The 20,220-nt window shown below is 42.1% G+C and overlaps 1 protein-coding gene across 3 annotated transcripts in view; it reads right to left on the reverse strand.

Moving 5' to 3' along the window:
* ST7L (suppression of tumorigenicity 7 like) overlaps positions 1-20,220 on the reverse strand; it is a 195,671-nt gene that overhangs the window by 37,401 nt on the left and 138,050 nt on the right. For 2 of the 3 annotated variants that reach the window (XM_077294908.1, XM_077294906.1), the window contains exon 14: positions 15,506-15,645. In XM_077294908.1, the coding sequence (XP_077151023.1) occupies positions 15,506-15,645 (140 nt within the window). Of the gene's footprint in view, positions 1-10,697; positions 10,834-15,505; positions 15,646-20,220 lie in introns of those variants that run through there. The other variant, XM_077294907.1, reaches the window with a different exon arrangement.

Below are 20,220 nucleotides of genomic sequence, written 5' to 3' on the forward strand. Positions count from 1 at the left end.
TATTTAACACAATAAGGTTGGCTGTGTTGGCTATAAGCATTGTCCGTATCCTACCATTACTAGAGACGAGTGGATCAATTTCTGGGACTTCAGTGCAGCGTTCAGGTCAGTGCTAGGTGGGAGACACGCAAATATCTGGAGTTAATGGCGCAGCATTAAATTTGTCGTTGCTGGTGCAATGTCATATGTGCGACGTGGCCCACAGATGAAGTCCCGACAACCCCGGCTAATGAAAAGCCAAATTCTGGGAATCCAATCTGAAGGAGTGCTTCCGAAACGTGCGTCGGGGTGGGCGCACAGACCCTGGGAACCTGGATGGCTGCTTTCTATCTAAAGGTAATGACATTCATTCCCCTGTGGCTAGAATTTCTGCCTTTGGTGGCATTGGGTCTCTGAGGCCATGTGCACACGTTCAGTATTTTTCGCGTTTTTTTCGCTATAAAAACGTGATAAAAACGCGAAAAAAACGCTTACATATGCCTCCTATTATTTTAAGTGTATTCCGCATTTTTTGTGCAAATGTAGCCTTTTTTTCCGCGAAAAAATCGCATCGCGGAAAAAAAAGCAACATGTTCATTAAAATGCGGAATTGCAGGGGATTCCGCACACCTAGGGGTCCATTGATCTGCTTACTTCCCGCACGGGGCTGTGCACACCATGCGGGAAGTAAGCAGATTATGTGCGGTTGGTACCCAGGGTGGAGGAGAGGAGACTCTCCTCCACGCACTGGGCACCATATAAGTGGTCAAAAAATAAGAATTAAAATAAAAAACAGTCCTATACTCACCCTCGATGTCTTCCCGCCTCCACTGCACGCTGCCGTTCGGTTCCTGTAGCTGGTGTGCGGCGAAAGACCTGCCGATGACGTCACTGTCCTGTGATTGGTCGTGAGCGGTCATGTGACCGCTCACGTGACCGTGACGTCACGGAAGGTCCTGTGCGCACAGACCAGCTATAGGAAGAGGAGCCGGACGCCGGTGAGGAGATGTCTGGGTGAGTATAAGCATTTTTTTATTTTTTTTATTATTTTTAAACATTCTATCTTTTACTATAGATGCTGCATAAGCTGCATCTATAGTAAAAAGTTGGTCACACTTGTCAAACGCTATGTTTGACAAGTGTGACCAACCTGTCAGTCAGTTTTCCAAGCGATGCTACAGATCGCTTGGAAAACTTTAGCATTCTGCAAGCTAATTACGCTTGCAGAATGCTAAAAAAACGCGAAAAAACCGGAAAAAAAACGCAAAAAAAAAAATGCGGATTTCTTGCAGAAAATTTCCAGTTTTCTTCAGGAAATTTCTGCAAGAAATCCTGAACGTGTGCACATACCCTTATACTATAAGCAATTTGTTTGTCTAATTTGGAATCTTTTTAGATTCCATATGCCACACAGGTGCAGATATAATCATTTATTACAATACGTAATTTACTATTTTTCACTATTTTTCTATACCCCCTTATTGGAGGGAATGGTTTTGATAACTTTACTGAAATATAGGCAGCCATGGACCCCTGGCTCTGTGCCCCCCTGGTGCAGTCATGCGTTTATGCGGTGGTTTGTACTTAATGTGGCACGGTGTCCTCACCTGTTTTCTATACTGTATATAATAAAGATTATTTATATTTTATTATAAGTTGTGGACTTCATGATCGTTATTTTTTTTTTTTACCCATTTCCCCCTTCTGTCTCCTAGTTTATCAGCGACTAGTCCGTATGCTATATCCAATATCGTTATCAGCGGATATTTATTCTCCTTTCTACCTGTAGTAATACCTCTGTAGCTGGTAGCTATGCTGATTAAAGTCGTGATTTTGCTTATTCTATAACTTAAAATACAGATTTTTTTTCTTTAGGGTAATATCCCATGAAGAAATCCCTGTGAGGGGTCGTGCACACAAGTGTAAAAATCAGGCGAATGCTATCCATTGTCTTGTAGTATATTCTCATCCTCATGTTATTCTATGCGGCCATGGACAAGTATAATTTTTACCTCAGTCGATCAGTCCAAGGGAGAAAAAAAATCACAGCATGCACGAGTTGTATCTGATTTCATCACACTCGGTCATTCATGTCTATGGTTCTGAGGAAAACAACGGACCACACTAAGAACACATCCAAGTGCAGTCCAATTTTCATGGACTAACAGAATGAAGAAGATGGATACGGTAATTTTATTTTCCCACATCAGAGAAAATTAGATTACGCTCTGATCAGAGTGTGACCAGCATAATTGGACCGATTTTCTCAGATGAGAGAAGATCGGTCATTTGACTCTAGCTAAATGGCTGTTTGCTTTGCGCAATGCACAAACGTCCTCCGACCAACAACATGCTTACCAGTCAGCAATTGTTTAATAGCCTGTATACGCAGACCAACCCTGAAACAGATGTGCTCTGATCTTTTCACGCAACGAACGAGTGATTTACTTATTTGCTGGAGGCTTGTCAGGTTAATGTTCCTTGGAACATTCATTCATGATAATCGAGCAGTTTAAATGGACCTTGAGACTCCATACACCAACTGCATCTTCAATGAGAGCCAGTAAGCAGAGCTGTATTTCGTAGGCGTGTGTGGCCACTGGTAACCACGTGGTTCCAAAAACAAATTTATGGGCTTCCCTTGTTCTGATTATTGGTTTATTGGCCCATGTGTGAAGTTTCGGTCCAGGATGTGGACCTTTCTCAAGCTCAACATCCTGGACTAAAACGTCGCACATGGGCCAATAAACCACCTTTGTTTTTTCTATTGGAGTGCCGCCTTCATTTTTCTGGATAGCATGAGGTTTGGTATATACCTGGAAGCATTTTTTGCACCCTTTGTTTTCTTTTGGTGCTGCTTTTTGTTTTCTTTTTCTATATCTATCTATCTATCTATCTATCTATCTATCTATCTATCTATCTATCTATATCTCATACATACACTGCTCAAAAAAATAAAGGGAACATTTAACCCCTTTCTGACATTGGACGTACTATCCAGTCGAGGTGGGGTGGGCCCGTATGACCACCGACGGGATAGTACGTCCATCGCGATCAGCCGCGCTCACGGGGGGAGCGCGGCCGATCGCGGCCGGGTGTCAGCTATCGCAGCTGACATCCGGCACTATGTGCCAGGAGCAGTCACGGACCGCCCCCGGCACATTAACCTCCGGCACACTGCGATCAAACATGATCGCAGTGTGCCGGCGGTATAGGGAAGCATCGCGCAGGGAGGGGGCTCCCTGCGGGCTTCCCTGAGACCCCCAGAGCAACGCGATGTGATCACGTTGCTCCGAGGGTCTCTTACATCTTCCTGCCTGCGGCAGGCCCGGATCCAAGATGGCCGCGGCATCCGGGTCCTGCAGGGAGGTGGCTTCACAACGCCTGCTCACAGCAGTCACCGGGAAGCCTCCAGAATCTGTGCACGTCAGATCGCCGATCTGACACAGTGCACGGCAAAGTGTCAGATCGGCGATCTTACACTATAACATCATGCCCCCCTTGGGGCAATGTTATAGTGTAAAAAAAATAAATAAATAAAAATCCCCAAAAATATATATATATTGTTCCTATAAATACATTTCTATTTCTAAATAATAAAAAAAAACAATAAAAGTACACATATTTAGTATCGCCACGTCCGTAGCGACCCGACCTATAAAACTGTCCCACTAGTTAACCCCTTCAATTAACACCGTAAAAAAAAACAAAAAAAACCGAGGCAAAAAACAACGCTTTATTATCATACCACCAAATAAAAAGTGGAATAACACGCGATCAAAAAGACGGATATAAATATCCATGATACCGCTGAAAACGTCATCTTGTCCCGCAAAAAACGAGACGCCATACAGCGTCATCAATAAAAAAATTAAAAAGTTATAGTACTCAGAATAAAGCAATGCAAAAATAATTATTTTTTCTATAAAATAGTTTTTATTGTATAAAAGCGCCAAAACACAAAAAAAATGATATAAATGAGGTATCGTTGTAATCGTATTGACCCGAAGAATAAAACTGCTTTAATAATTTTACCAAACGCGGAACGGTATAAACGTCTCCCCCAAAAGAAATTCATAAATAGCTGTTTTTTGTTCATTCTGCCTCACAAAAATCGGAATAAAAATGCGATTAAAAAATGTCACGTGCCCGGAAATGTTACCAATAAAAACGTCAACTCGTCCCGCAAAAAACAAGACCTCACATGACTCTGTGGACCAAAATATGGAAAAATTATAGCTCTCAAAATGTGGTAACTCAAAAAATATTTTTTGCAATAAAAAGCGTCTTTCAGTGTGTGACAGCTGCCAATCATAAAAATCTGCTAAAAAACCCACTATAAAAGTAAATCAAACCCCCCTTCATCACCCCCTTAGTTAGCGAAAAATTAAAAAAATGTATTTATTTCCATTTTCCCATTAGGGCTAGGGTTAGGGCTAGGGTTATCGCTAGGGTTAGGGCTAGAGTTAGGGCTAGGGTTAGGGCTAAGGCTACAGTTCGGGTTGGGGCTAAAGTTAGGGTTAGGGTTGGGGTTGGGGCTAAAGTTAGGGTTAGAGTTTGGATTACATTTACAGTTGGGAATAGGGTTGGGATAAGGATTAGGGGTGTGTCAGGGTTAGGGGTGTGGTTAGGGTTACCGTTGGGATTAGGGTTAGGGATGTGTTTGGATTAGTGCGCCCAAACAGGGGTTTACCCCAACATATGGGGTATCAGCGTACTCAGGACACATTGGACAACAACTTTTGGGGTCCAATTTCTCCTGTTACCCTTGGGAAAATATAAAACTGGGTGCTAAAAAATAATTCTTGTGGAAAAAAAAGGGGGTTCAAAGTTCTCACAGCACATCTAGATAAGTTCCCTGGGGGGTCTAGTTTCCAATATGGGGTCACTTGTGGGGGGTTTCTACTGTTTAGGCACATTAGGGGCTCTGCAGACGCAATGTGACGCCTGCAGACCAATCCATCTAAGTCTGCATTCCAAATGACGCTCCTTCCCTTCCGAGCTCTGCCATGCGCTCAAACGGTGGTTCCCCCCACATATGGGGTATCAGCATACTCAGGACAAATTAGACAACAACTTTTGGCATCTAATTTCAACTGTTACCCTTGGAAAAATACAAAACTGTGGGCTAAAAAATAATTTTTGTGGAAAAATTATTTTTTATTTTCATGGCTCTGCGTTATGAACTGTAGTGAAACACTTTGGGGTTCAAAGCTCTCACAACACATCTAGATGAGATCCTTAGGGGGTCTACTTTCCAAAATGGTGTCACTTGTGGGGGGGTTCAATTTTTAGGCACATCAGTGTCTCTCCAAACGCAACATGGCGTCCCACCTCAATTCCAGTAAAGTTTGCATTGAAAAGTCAAACGGCGCTCCTTCCCTTTCGAGCTCTCCCATGAGCCCAAACAGTGGTTTACCCCCACATATGGGGTATCAGCGTACTCAGGACAAATTGTACAAGTTTTGGGGTCCAATTTCTTCTCCTATCCTTGGGAAAATAAAAAATTGGGGGCAAAAAGATCATTTTTTGTGAAAAAATATGATTTTTTATTTTTTCGGCTCTGCATTATAAACTTCTGTGAATCACTTAATGGGTCAAAGTGCTCACCACACATCTAGATAAGTTCCTTAGGGGGTCTACTTTCCAAAATGGTGTCACTTGTGGGGGGTTTCAATGTTTAGGCACATCAGGGGCTCTCCAAACGCAACATGGTGTCCCATCTCAATTCCAGTCAATTTTGCATTGAAAAGTCAAATGGCGCTCCTTCGCTTCCGAGCTCTACCATGCGCCCAAACAGTGGTTTAACCCCACATATGGGGTATCGGCGTACTCAGGACAAATTGTACAACAACTGTTGTGGTCCATTTTCTCCTGTTACCCTTGGTAAAATAAAACAAATTGGAGCTGAAGTAAATTTTTTGTGAAAAAAAGTTAAATGTTCATTTTTATTTAAACATTCCAAAAATTCCTGTGAAAAACCTGAAGGGTTAATAAACTTCTTGAAAGTGGTTTTGAGCACCTTGAGGGGAGCAGTTTTTAGAATGGTGTTACACTTGGTTATTTTCTATCATATAGACCCCTCAAAATGACTTCAAATGAGATGTGGTCCCTAAAAAAAAATGGTGTTGTAAAAATGAGAAATTGCTGGTCAACTTTTAACCCTTATAACTCCCCAACAAAAAAAATTTTTGGTTCCAAAATTGTGCTGATGAAAAGTAGACATGTGGGAAATGTTACTTATTAAGTATTTTGTGTGACGTATCTCTGTGATTTTATTGCATAAAAATTCAAAGTTGGAAAATTGCGAAATTTTCAAAATTTTCGCCAAATTTCCGTTTTTTTCACAAATAAACGCAGGTAATATCAAAGAAATTTTATCACTACCATGAAGTACAATATGTCACGAGAAAACAATGTCAGAATCACCGGGATCCGTTGAAGCGTTCCAAAGTTATAACCTCATAAAGGGACAGTGGTCAGAATTGTAAAAATTGGCCCGGTCATTAACGTGCAAACCACCCTTGGGGGTAAAGGGGTTAAACAGCAGAATGTAACTCCAAGTAAATCAAACTTCTGTGAAATCAAACTGTCCACTTAGGAAGCAACACTGTTTGACAATCAATTTCACATGCTGTTGTGCAAATGGAATAGACAACAGATGGAAATTATTGGCAATTATCAAGACAGACTCAGTAAAGGAGTGGTTCTGCAGGTGGGGACCACAGACCACATCTCAGTACCAGCTGATGTTTTGGTCACTTTTGAATGTTGGTTGTGCTTTCACACTCGTGGTAGCATGAGACGGACTCTACAACCCACACAAGTGGCTCAGGTAGTGCAGCTAATCCAGGATGGCACATCAATGCGAGCTGTGGCAAGAAGGTTTAGTGTGTCTGTCAGCGTAGTGTCCAGAGTCTGGAGGCGCTACCAGGAGACAGGCCAGTACACCAGGAGACATAAAGGGGGCCGTAGGAGGGCAACAACCCAGCAGCAGAACTGCTACCTCAGCCTTTGTGCAAGGAGGAATAGGAGGAGCACTGCCAGAGCCCTTCAAAATGACCTCCTGCAGGTCACAAATGTGCATGTGTCTGCAAAAAAGGTTAGAAACCGACTTAAAATATGCGCCATATAATGCTGCACAAAGGTTAATGATGGCCCCATAAGATGCTTCATAGAAAATGCCCCATAAAGGTTGATAGCCCCATAAGATGCTCCATAGAATAATGTGCCCCATATGCTGCTCCATAAAGGTTGATGGCCCCATAAGATGCTCCATAGAATAATGTGCCCCATATGCTGCTCCATAAAGGTTGATGGCCCCATAAGATGCTCCATAGAATAATATGCCCCATATGCTTTTCCATAAAGGTTGATGGACCAATAAGATGCTCCATAAAATAATATGCCCCATATGCTGCTCCATAAAAGCTGATGGCCCCATAAGATGCTCCATAGAATAATATGCCCCATATGCTGCTCCATAAAGGTTGATGACCCCATAAGATGCTCCATAGAATAATATGCCTCATATGCTGCACCATAAAGGTTGGTGGCCCCATAAGATGCTCCATAAAATAATATGCCCCATATGCTGCTGTGATTAAAAAAAAAAATGACACTCACCTCTCATCTCTGGGTGCCGAGTGTCGGTGTCCTGAGCAGGAGGGGACACCGTCACGCTATGGGGGCCAGGTGCTGGAGTCGCCGCTGGCTCTGGCCCCCCGCACTTGCGATATTCACCTGTACCCGATCCATAGCCGCGTGCCGCTGTGTCTTCCGGCTCTTTGCAGTGACTGTTCAGGCAGAGGGTGCGCACTAAACATGTCATCGCGCCCTCTGACCTGAACGTCACAGCCAGAGGACGCAGAAGACACAGCAGGCAGTGGAATGGGGACAGGTGAATATCGCATGGTTCACCCTCCACCGTCATACTCACCCCCTCCTGGCACGGTCTCTGCAAGTCCCTGCTTCTCCGATGGTCTCTGGCGTGTGCCGGCAGCTTTTTCCTGTGTTCAGCGGTCACATGGTACCGCTCATTAAAGTACTGAATATGCGCTCCACGCATATAGGAGTGGAGTCGCGTATATATTCATTACTTTAACCCCTTCATGACCGTGGGATTTTTCGTTTTTCCATTTTCGTTTTTCACTCCCCTCCTTCCCAGAGCCATAACTTTTTTATTTTTCCGTCAATTTGGCCATGTGAGGGCTTATTTTTTGCGGGACGAGTTGTACTTTTGAATGACACCATTGGTTTTACCATGGCGTGTACTAGAAAACGGGAAAAAAATTCCAAGTGTGGTGAAATTGCAAAAAAAGTGCAATCCCACACTTGTTTTTTGTTTGTTTTTTTTGCTAGGTTCACTAAATGATAAAACTGACCTGCCATTATGATTCTCCAGGTCAGTACGAGTTCATAGACACCTCACATGTCTAGGTTATGTTTTACCTAAGTGGTGAAAAAAAATTCCAAACTTTGCAAAAAAAAAAATAAATAAAATTGCGCCATTTTCCGATACCCGTAGCGTCTCCATTTTTCGTGATCTGGGGTCGGGTGAGGGCTTATTTTTTGCATGCCGAGCTTGCGTTTTTAATAATAGCATTTCGGTGCAGATACGTTCTTTTGATCGCCCGTTATTGCATTTTAATGCAATGTCGCGGCGACCAAAAAAATGTAATTCTGGCTTTTCGATTTTTTTTCTCGTTACGCCGTTTTGCGATCAGGTTAATGCTTTTTTTTATTGATAGATCGGGCGATTCTGAACGCGGCGATACCAAATATGTGTAGATTTGATATTTTTTTTATTGATTTATTTTGATTGGGGCGAAAGGGGGGTGATTTAAACTTTTATATTTTTTTTATTTTTTTCACATTTTTTTTAACTTTTTTTTTTTTAACTTTTGCTATGCTTCTATAGCCTCTATGGGAGGCTAGAAGCAGGCACAGCCTGATCGGCTCTGCTACATAACAGTGATGTGAGGAGTGCTCAGTCAACTATGGAGGCAGTCACTTCCTCCAGATATATGCACACACAGTGCTGCTGCACTTCTTGGTATGTATATACAGCAGACACACTGCTTGCACCTGTTCACACTTGCTACTTTCTTTTAGGAGGTTCTGGTCAGACTTATTTTTTGTAGCATATGATTAAACCACATTTCACTGCTGTTCATTACATTTTTGGGGAGGATCAGTTTGAATCCCCAAAATTGGGATTTAGATATGCTCCTGACAAAAGCCAAAATATGGTGGGGACATGGATGAAGCTTAGGACATCAAGAGAGTTCAGGACACCGACAGAGAACAAACACACATAGAAAGAAGAGAATCCAACAGAACCACCTCCTGGACCACAAGCAGACCCAGATTCTCATAAGTATCAAACCCTACTCCTCTGCTTCCCCTAGTTACACCCAAACCCTTTCTTATACCCTAACACTCTGTGATATATCCCTGTGTCCCATTAGTAATCGGTACAGTCAGTATTGTCACGGTGTGGGGAGGTTGCTTGTGTTGTGTGCGTGTGTCTTTATAAGTGAGTAAGTAAAGGTATTTTTACCTTGTGTACATTAGTATATGGATTTCAGATTGATTTGTACATGTGCTAATATACTATTTTATTGTGACAGAAGTGTAGTCTTGTTAGTCAATAAACTTGTTATATTTTACTATAATAAAGTGTCATCTAATCAGCGTGCGTATGTGCAAAGCAACAGATACGAGGGGCGTTCATTAAAGATTTCCCTGACCCACTTCCTGTGGACTGAGAGCAATGAAACTTGGCACAGTTATTAGTCCTTCTCTACATAGATGCCACCTAGGGACACACACTATCTCTTTAAGCAACTGTAAACACCTCGCATGTAGAAGTCGACAGGTTGCCCCAAAAGCCACGTTGTGACTTCGGAAATCAGAGTCTCATCATCTGGAAAATGCTTTCCCTGAAAAATAACTTCATTGTTGGAAAGAGGTGAAAGTCCGTTGGTTCAAGGTCGGGTGAATAAAGGGGATGCGGTAGAATTTCAAAGCCATTGGAAGGTGCTTCCATTTGGGCAACATGTGAGTTGTGAACTGGTGCATTGTCTTGCAGAAGGTGAACACCTTTGGTGAGCATGTTACATCTCTTCGTTTTGATGGCTTCCCGCAATTTCCTCAGCAGTGAAGCATAGTATGCCCCAGTGATCATGGTACCCTTTGCTAGGAAATCAATCAATACTACGTGCTGGTCCCAAAACACTGTGAGCATGACCTTGCCTGCCGAGGGTTGGGCACGTGCTTTCTTTGGAGGCAGTGATTCATGATGCTGCAACTGGACTTTAGTCTTAGGATCATAGTGATGGACCCAGCTTTCATCCAGTGTGATCAATCTGTTGAAAAAGTCCTTCTGGTTTCCATTACACATCGTCGATAAAGCCGGAGAGCATTCGACTCGTTCCTGCTTCTGGAAAGGTGTGAGCAGCCGGGGAACCCAGCGAGCGGATACCTTATGCATGTGAAGATGGTCTTGGATGAGTTTTTCCATGGACCACACACTAATCTTGACATTTTGGGCTAGGTCGCGAATGATTACGCAGCGATTTTCCAAAATAGTGACCTCCACATGCTGGATGGTGTATTCATCAATAGCAGAGTGGAGTCGCCCTGGAATTGGAGCTGTCAGCACCAAAGTTCGACCACATTTGAATTGACGATGCCAGTTTTTGACTACATCATATGATGGGGAATCATCACCATTACCCTCTTTCCTATCATTGAACGCCTTCTTTGGTGTGCGGCCTTTCAAATACAGGAACTCGATGACTGCTCTGTATTCCATTGGGTCTATTATCAAATCTCACACCACTTCAGCACCTGTAAAATCAAGAGCGTTATCAGTTCTGAGTTGCAAATTGGCACGTAACCTATAGAGACTTGTATCATTACACATGTGCAGTTTCAGCATCCTGTGACAAATAGAAGCGGGTCAGGGGAAATCTTAAATTAACGCCCCTCGTATACTTTAGCACAAGAAAAAAGGTCGGAAATGAAACAACCCTCAGGAACCGGAATAGAAAGTGAATACAGTAGTAGAATATTAAGATCTAACATCTGATATATCTAACCCCCTTTTACAAGTCCTCTTTCATCTGCAGTCCAAAATATCAAATTCTGATCTCTGTTTGGCAGTCAGTCGCCAAACAGACGCCAAAGACTCACATTTTGGACTCTGCATCCCTTGTTGGAGTCAATGGCTCCATAGAGGCCATTCATTTCATTTTCTTGGATTCAGATGGAAGTTCCCAATGAAGTTAGGAGTGGGCAAAGAAACCCAATGTGAACCTGACACAATGCTAAGTATATATGTTACTAATAGGTTTCCAACAGAGTTTTGCCACAGCACTGATGTAGTAGGAGTGCTAGCCATATGAGTTGCGACTGGTATCTATAGGTGTTACCTAATTACAGGGCTGATGCACTACATTACATGCAACTAAGAATAAAGGTTAGAACCGTCCCGAATGGGTAGATGGTGGGATGGATTTTACACCTTTTTTTTTTAACCAAAAATGGTGTTTACCAAGTATCTTATGTTACTGATATGTACTATTTCTTTTTACTTACTTACAGCAGGGTATATGCTCATTTTGTTTCTATCTTAGGTTTTGTCTGTCTAATCGCCAGACAGGCAGACTCCTACACATTGCATGTATACCAATTTATACTCCAGTTCAATCCTTTCGGTTTTGTAAGAATAGAACTATACTATACAAAATATGGCAGAATAAAATAAGCAAAGTCTTTTATATACTGTATCAGTTCCTCTGGGTATATAGAAAAGCCTACAGCCATTGTTCCACAATTGTTATACAGCCAGTACAATTGCGTAAGATATAGGTTACATAGCCAAAAGCAGGGTATGGAATGAGACCAGTTCATATTCCTTTGTGTAAAGACAAAAAATGCACGGGGTATTACATGAGGGTAAGGTTCTTCTATATTGTCACCCTCAAAGTGTGCAAAACCAGGAGAGCATATTCTCAGACCAGGCACCCTACGAATGGAAGGCATTACACAAGACAAGACAGACGTCTAATCACGGCATGTACAGATATGGCCGCAACTTGTGAGGCTGTCCATGCGCCTTTCTCCCTCAGACAGACAAAAGACAGTGTTTATAGAGAAAACTAAATTGATTGTAAGCAGGGTTTGTTTAGGGGGCTTGGAAACTACCAGTTTATCTTGGCAATAGTATATGTAAGGAATTTTGCTCTGTTTGATATATGTTTATATCCCATGCTACCTATTTCTCAAGAATGTTTTTACATGTAATTCTGATTGTCACGCTCTTAACCTCTTCTTTACAGCTTCACATTGAGCATAAGATCTATATTCCTCCTCTATTAACCCTCCACCAATCTCAGGGCAAATCTGAGGATCACCTTAGGCATTTTAACCCCATTCTATCTGGGGCACTACAAGTATAGACAGCGGAATAAAGTTCTTCCACGAGATAACAAAATGTTGGGTTCCTGAGCCCCATTTGACTCTCATCTGCAAAAGCGTGCAATCCAGTTTACATAGTCCTAGAGGAACTGATGGAGCAGATAGCTAAGCCCGTGCTTACAATACAGCCAGCAAGGGACTGCAGAGGAATTAATCACAGCCATGTCCAACTGCATTTTTTCACTTAACGCATAGCAGAAGTTTGGAGAAAGGAGGCCCCATTGCCAGGCGTGCAACTGCTTTGACAAAAATTAGTACACAGATCCAGGAAGAAATATGTTTTGTTAATTTAACCCCTCCAGGTGCAAAGTGATATTTAAAAGCTGTGGCTAATCTATATTGGGGGGGTCAATCTTTTAATCGATCTATTAAATACATATCCCTGTGCATGAACTTCGTAAAAAGGGCGACTTTTTGGCTGCCAGCCGGTGTACACGCAGCGCAGAGCAGAGGTGGCCAGGGTGTCTGGGAACATACATAGTGCTCCGATACTAGTGGCACAATTGTCTATGGGTTTTCTCCAGTAGGAAGAGTACGGGCAGATTTTCTTATCACTTGAACATACACTATATTGGCTTCATACATTCTAGATGGGCAAACACTGTGTATACAGGGTAAATTCTATACACTGGAGTGCGGTGTAATTACTAATCTACATGAAATACACTGGTATTTACAATGCATGCTAGAAGATCAGAGGGGTGATACAAAAACACTATAAAACACCATATTAGCAATACTATTTTATCAGCAGCCCTTGGCCACTTGCTTTGGAAATGTCCTCATTTTTTCAAACCAACTTCTATGTTCGGCTGCTGATTGTGTTCCTCTCAGCAGCTACAATCCCTAGAGCCCAACCTCACTAACAATTTCAATCAGATTCGGTCTGATGATGTGACCAGGAATAATCACGTAATCATTATAAAGTGTTGTCATAAGCTCACAAGTCTAGGCAAATGAGGCTGGAGAACTATTTGTAGATCTGAAACCTGTGTCACTCCAGCTCTATTCAATGCTCAGCGCCTTCTCCTCCTGTTTGTCTGACAATTCATTTGTCTGAAGTAACATAGCATAGACACTGTCAGTCAAATAGGTAGAGACACACTGGGTGGGGAATAGAGCTGGAGTGACAGAGGCTTTACATCTTTCAGTGAGTTATAAATAGTTTAGGGGTGATTCCATTTTAAATTAATGGGCTACTGGCACAGTCCTTACTCTTTTGCAAGCTCTGTATAGAGGTTTCTCCTGCATCACTGACAAAAGTCTGTGGTTTCTCCACACCACTGACTATGTAAATTCACTAAGAAGATTCAAGCGTTACTCCAAAAATGTATTAGGAATTAAGATTAGGAATGTTTTCGGTTGATTCATCAATTGCTGCCTTTTAAAAAGTCACAAAATTTGGTGCACTCCTGGGGGGATTTTCTGCACTTATATCAAAGTCGCATTTTTAATGAAATTTTTTAAAAGTTGCGACTTTTTTCTCAAAAAGACACAAAAATGATAAGCCTTTTTTTTTTTTACCCCTTAGCCCCCGCAGCTATTTTTGTTTTTACGAGTTCAGAGACACCAAACATGTCTAGATTCTTTTTTATCTAAGTGGTGAAAAAAAATCCAAACTTTGTTAAATAAATGCGCCATTTTCCGATACCCGTAGCGTTTCCATTTTTCGTGATCTCGGGTAGGGTGAGGGCTTATTTTTTACACTGCTTAGTTATCAGGTTAATCCTTTTTTTTTTTTTTTTTTTTTTTATAGCTCAGGCAATTCTGAAAGCGGCAATACTAAATATGTGTATGTTTGATTTTTTTCATTGTTTTATTTTGAATGGGGAGAAACGGGGGTGATTTGAACTTTTTTTTAAAAACTATTTTTTTTTTTTTTTTACTTTCGGCATACTTTGATAGTCTCCATGGGAGACTAGAAGCAGCCATGACCAGATCGCCTCTGCTACATATAAGAGATGAGCAGTTCACCTATGTAGCTGAATTACTCCCTTGCTATGAGCGCCGACCACTGGGCGGCGCTCACAGCAAGCCGGCAGTGACAACCATAGAGGTCTCCAGGAGACCTCTGGTTGTCATGCCAACCCACCGGTGACCTGCGATCACGTGACGGGAGTCACCGGTGGGCAGATTTCCGTCGCGATTGCCGGAAATACATATTAAATGCCGCGGTCAGCGTTTAGCAGTGGCATTTAACAGGTTAATATCGCGATTCCACCCACGGCTGTTCTGGGCACGTCAGCTGTTCAAAACAGCCGACATGTGCCGGGAAAGATGTGGGCTCATCGCCGGAGCACATATCAAAGGGAGGGAGTCCGACACCAGCGTAAATATGCGCCCGATGCTGGAAAGGGGTTAACTTTGCACCATACTCAAACTGTGTGCCCCATTTTGATGAATTTGGTGCACTTGAGGTCAATAAATACCACACAAAAAAAGAAAAAAGACTTAAAACCCACCACACATGATGAGTTGGAACCATAAACATGGTGGCTTAGTGATTAGCACACTGCAGCCTAGTAGGGTTAGGGGTTCAGGTTCAAATTTCACCAAGAGTAAGATCTGCAAGGAGTTTGTATGTTCTCCCCGTGTTCGCGTGGATTTTATCTGGGTTCTCTGGTTTCCATCCACGCTCCAAAGAAATACTGATAGGAATGTAGGTTGTGAGTCCCAATGGGGACAGTGATGATTTCTGCCCTACTGTATATGACGGAGCTATATAAGTGAGCAAAATAAAAAACTCTACACACATCTTCCTTCCTTCCTGTCTGGAAGCAAGCAATGAACCTATGACTCCCAACCTGCAAAGCAACAACACAATAAGCAACGAGTCACTACAGCCAATACAATGTAATATAAACCATATGTATCGAGCTACATTATAATTACTATTCAAACTGTGTTTCAAAGAGTTTCAACAAACATTGTCTTAACCTGAAAAATAAAATGTCCTCCTTCAAGTATAATTACTGCTTATTTTAAACTTCAATGCACATTAGGAGATTTAGGAAGAGGATTCTAGTAGATTGATACTTACCGCTTTTGCAAAAACTCCCATGAGCTCTGGGAACTGGTGGGTGAGAAGAGCTAGCATTGCAGTAAAAGAACACAGCCCAGCGGTGAAATGGATGAAGAACGGCAACTCCTTCTTTGGATACACAGATACCTCGTGAAACGCTGTGTAAAGATACAGAAGCATTATAATCCGTTCATGAGATTTCAATTGACAGGCTTTCTTGTTTTAAACATCATTTCCTGGCAGTTACCTATATGCCACTTACTATTAAGGCAAACAACGCACCAACATTGGGTTCTAAAAGAGGATCTGTCACCTGATCTAAAGTGGCCAATGTTTGCTTGCTGCACTGGAGTGTTGTAGACATTTTCTAATTTTTTTAATGTTATACCTATCTAAACATTGTTGCAGCAGAAATGGCATTGGTCTCTTTCAGCAGAGTTGGTCAATGCTCCCGATTTACTAAGATGAGACGGTCTCTTAATGAATCAAGCAAGGCACAAATTGGCGTGCAGCTTACTACAATCTACAGTCAGAGATGGGAGTAAGTTGTGGCATAGCAATTATCACCACTAGTAATGAATTGGAAGAGTGGGGATCACCACACCCACAGTCTGCAGTCAACCCCGTCCTGGCTGCGCCCATTTCAGTAAAGATGGGGAAAAACACTTTACATTGTGGAACACTGATGAGACTTTTCAAAGCTTTTTTTAAGTCAGAATATTGGTGTAAAAGCTTTGCTGAATCAGGTCATTCTTAGGGAGAGGTTTCAGGAACAAGACAAAGAGTTTAATGTATTGACTTTGACTCTAAAATTCCCAAATCTCAATCTGATTAGGAATTTGTGTGATGCTCTCAAAAAACAAATCTGATCCATGGATGCCCACCAAGCAAAAAGACAAAATGTAAAGGATCTGCTGTTAATGTAAGTTACGACAGGACACTATGGTCATGAGCACGTTAGTATCTGCTGCCTTTTGTTGTGTATTTTCCAGACAGTTTTGTCACAAAACCTGAATGCACTGGTTGCATATTGTTTTTCTTGCAGGTTTGACACAGTTTCATATCTGCAAACATTCTTTTAGCATTTTTACAAGCATCTTTCAGCTATTCTAATAAAGGAGGAAGACGAATCCAAAAACGCATTAAAAAAGTTGCAAAAACGCGCTTATTCTATGCTACGTTTTTGTTGACAAAACTTCAGTATTTGCAGCAGTAATGTCTACAAATAGTTCATGTGTGAACACATCCTTTAGGCTACATTCCCTCATTGAGCCTTTGGCGAGATTTTATTACGTGGATTTTTGAAAAAATGCTATTTTACTTAATAGGTGCATAAAATATGCAACATCAAAAACTCACCAAAAGTTAATCCTGGGAACGTAGCTGAAACCGAATACTGCCATGGAGAATAAAGTTCATTTTCTCCCCACAGTACACGGTTAAGTGCAGGCGCCGGGCAGGTTAGTAACACTATTACCCTGCAGACTAGCATTGTTTTTTTGGGGTGGTAGGTTCCCTTTAAGAGATTTTGTGGAGTCCATACCATAGCAGAATGAGTTGCTTATTTGGATACCTACATGATATTAGTCTCATCGTTGTTAACCCCTTTCTGACATCTACTATATAATTGTCTAAGGGGTACTTCCGTCTTTCTGTCTGTCTGTCACGGATATTCATTGGTTGCGGCCTCTGCCTGTCATGGAATCCAAGTCACTGATTGGTCGTGGCAAAACGCCCACGACCATTGCCACGACCAATCAGCGACGCGCACAGTCCGGAAGAAAATGGCCGCTCCTTACTCCCCGCACTCACTGCCCGGCGCCTGCATACTCCCCTCCGGTCACACAGGGTTAATGCCGGCGTTAACGGACCGCGTTATGCCGAGGATAACGCACTCCGTAACCGCTGCTATTAACCCTGTGTGTCCCCAATTTTTTACTATTGATGCAGCCTATGCGGCATCAATAGTAAAAAAATGTAATGTTAAAAATAATAAAAAAACAAAAAACCTGCTATACTCACACTCCGTCGTCCGCCGAGCCGCTCGCGCCGGCCGCCATCTTCCGTTCCCAGCAATGCATTGCGAAATTACCCAGAAGACTTAGGCTGGTTTCACACTTGCGTTTTGATCTGCAGCGTTTTTACCGAAAAAAACGCATGCGTTTTTTTCCCTATGTTTAACATTAAAAACGCATGCGTTTTTTTCGTACGCGTTTTGCGTCGCATGCGTTTTTTTGCTGCATGCGTTCTTTTGCAGAAATGCAACATGTAGTAATTTTCAGAGGCGTTTTTTTGCCGCAAAAAAACGTATGCGTTCATTTGCGTTTGATTTGCGTCAAAAAATACATTAATGTCTATGGAAACGCATGCGTTTTTGCGTACATGCGTTTGCTTGCGTTTTAAACGCATGCGTTTTTATAGAAAAAAACAAGAATACACCCTGAAAAGCCACCCCCCACCATCAGGGTGATAAAGGGATCCTAACCCTAACCCTAACCCTAGGGATCCAAACCCTAACCCTAACCTTAACCCTACCCCTACCCCTAACCCTAACAATATGACAGTGAATACTCTCCGAGTTTATATTTTTAGTACTCTATAGCAATACCGTATATCTTGGGGTGTCCACATTGAACAAAGCTTTTTATTAGAAGAATGTCCTGGTCTCCAGGTCAACATAATAGCCAATCCCTATGGATCCCTAGGGTTAGGGTTTGGTTCCCTAGGGTTATGGTTAGGGTTAGGGGTAGGGTTTGGTTCCCTAGGGTTATGGTTAGGGGTAGGGTTTGGATCCCTAGGGTTATGGTTAGGGTTAGGGTGTGGTTCCCTAGGGTTATGGTTAGGGGTAGGGTTAGGGGTAGGGTTTGGATCCCTAGGGTTATGGTTAGGGTTAGGATCTCTTTATCACCTTGATGGTGGGGGGTGGCTTATCAGTGACCCGGTGACCAGGACATTCTTCTAATAAAAAGCTACCCCTAACCCTAGGGATCCTAACCCTAACCCTAGCTAATTCTATTAATAGTGGGTTTTCTAGTTGATTTTCATGATTGGCAGCTGTCACACACTTCTCAGCATGCGTTTCAAAAACGCAAACGCAGGAAAAAACGAATGTAAACGCGTCAAAACGCCGCGGTTTTTTTTTGCCTGCAAAAACGCATGCATCTAAAAAACGCAGCGTTTGCACGCGTTTACATGCGTTTTTTCACCACCTGCGGGTTTTTTTTTACAAACGCTGCAGATCAAAACGCAAGTGTGAAACCAGCCAGTCATCTGGGTAATTTCGCAATGCATCCTGGGATCGGAATATGGCGGCTGGCGCGAGCGACTCGGTGGAGTTTCGGTGGATCCCAAGAGTCGGTAACCGCTTCCTGGATCCAGGCGCCAACGGAAGGTGAGTATATAACTATTTTTTATTTTAATGCTTTTTTTTTTTTTTTTAACCCCTTCATGACCCAGCCTATTTTGGCCTTAATGACCTTGCCGTTTTTTCGTGACATATTGGGCTTCATGTTAGTGGTAAATTTAGGTCGATAATTTCTGAGTTTATTTGTGAAAAAAACGGAAATTTGGCGAAAATTTTGAAAATTTCGCAATTTTCACATTTTGAATTTTTATTCTGTTAAACCAGAGAGTTATGTGACACAAGATAGTTAATAAATAACGTTTCCCACATGTCTACTTTACATCAGCACAATTTTGGAAACAAATTTTTTTTTTGCTAGGAAATTATAAGGGTTAAAATTTGACCAGTGATTTCTCATTTTTACAACAAAATTTACAAAACCATTTTTTTAAGGGACCACCTCACATTTGAAGTCATTTTGAGGGTTCTATATGGCTGAAAATACCCAAAAGTGACACCATTCTAAAAACTGCACCCCTCAAGGTGCTCAAAACCACATTCTAGAAGTTTATTAACCCTTCAGGTGTTTCACAGCAGCAGAAGCAACATGGAAGTAAAAAATGAACATTTAACTTTTTAGTCACAAAAATGATCTTTTAGCAACAATTTTTTTATTTTCCCAAGGGTAAAAGGAGAAACTGGACCACGGACGTTGTTGTCCAATTTGTCCTGAGTACGCTGATACCTCATATGTGGGGGTAAACCACTGTTTGGGCGCACGGCAGGGCTCGGAAGGGAAGGAGCGCCATATGACTTTTTCAATGAAAAATTGGCTCCAATCTTTAGCGGACACCATGTCGCGTTTGGAGAGCCCCCGTGTGCCTAAACATTGGAACTCCCCCACAAGTGACCCCATTTTGGAAACTAGACCCCCCAAGGAACTTATCTAGAAGCATAGTGAGCACTTTAAACCCCCAGGTGCTTCACAAATTGATCCGAAAAAATGAAAAAGTACTTTTTTTTCACAAAAAAATTATTTTAGCCTCAATTTTTTCATTTTCACATGGGCAACAGGATAAAATGGATCCTAAATTTTGTTGGGCAATTTCTCCTGAGTACACCAATACCTCACATGTGGGGGTAAACCACTGTTTGGGCACATGGTAAGGCTCGGAAGGGAAGGAGCGCCATTTGACTTTTTGAATGAAAAATTATCTCCATCGTTAGCGGACACCATGTCGCGTTTGGAAAGCCCCTGTGTGCCTAAACATTGGAGCTCCTCCACAAGTGACCCCATTTTGGAAACTAGACCCCCCAAGGAACTCATCTAGAGGCATAGTGAGCACTTTAAACCCCCAGGTGCTTCACAAATTGATCCGCAAAAATGAAA

The sequence above is a fragment of the Ranitomeya variabilis genome, chromosome 3 (genome assembly GCF_051348905.1).
Source record: "Ranitomeya variabilis isolate aRanVar5 chromosome 3, aRanVar5.hap1, whole genome shotgun sequence".
Classification (NCBI taxonomy): domain Eukaryota; kingdom Metazoa; phylum Chordata; class Amphibia; order Anura; family Dendrobatidae; genus Ranitomeya; species Ranitomeya variabilis.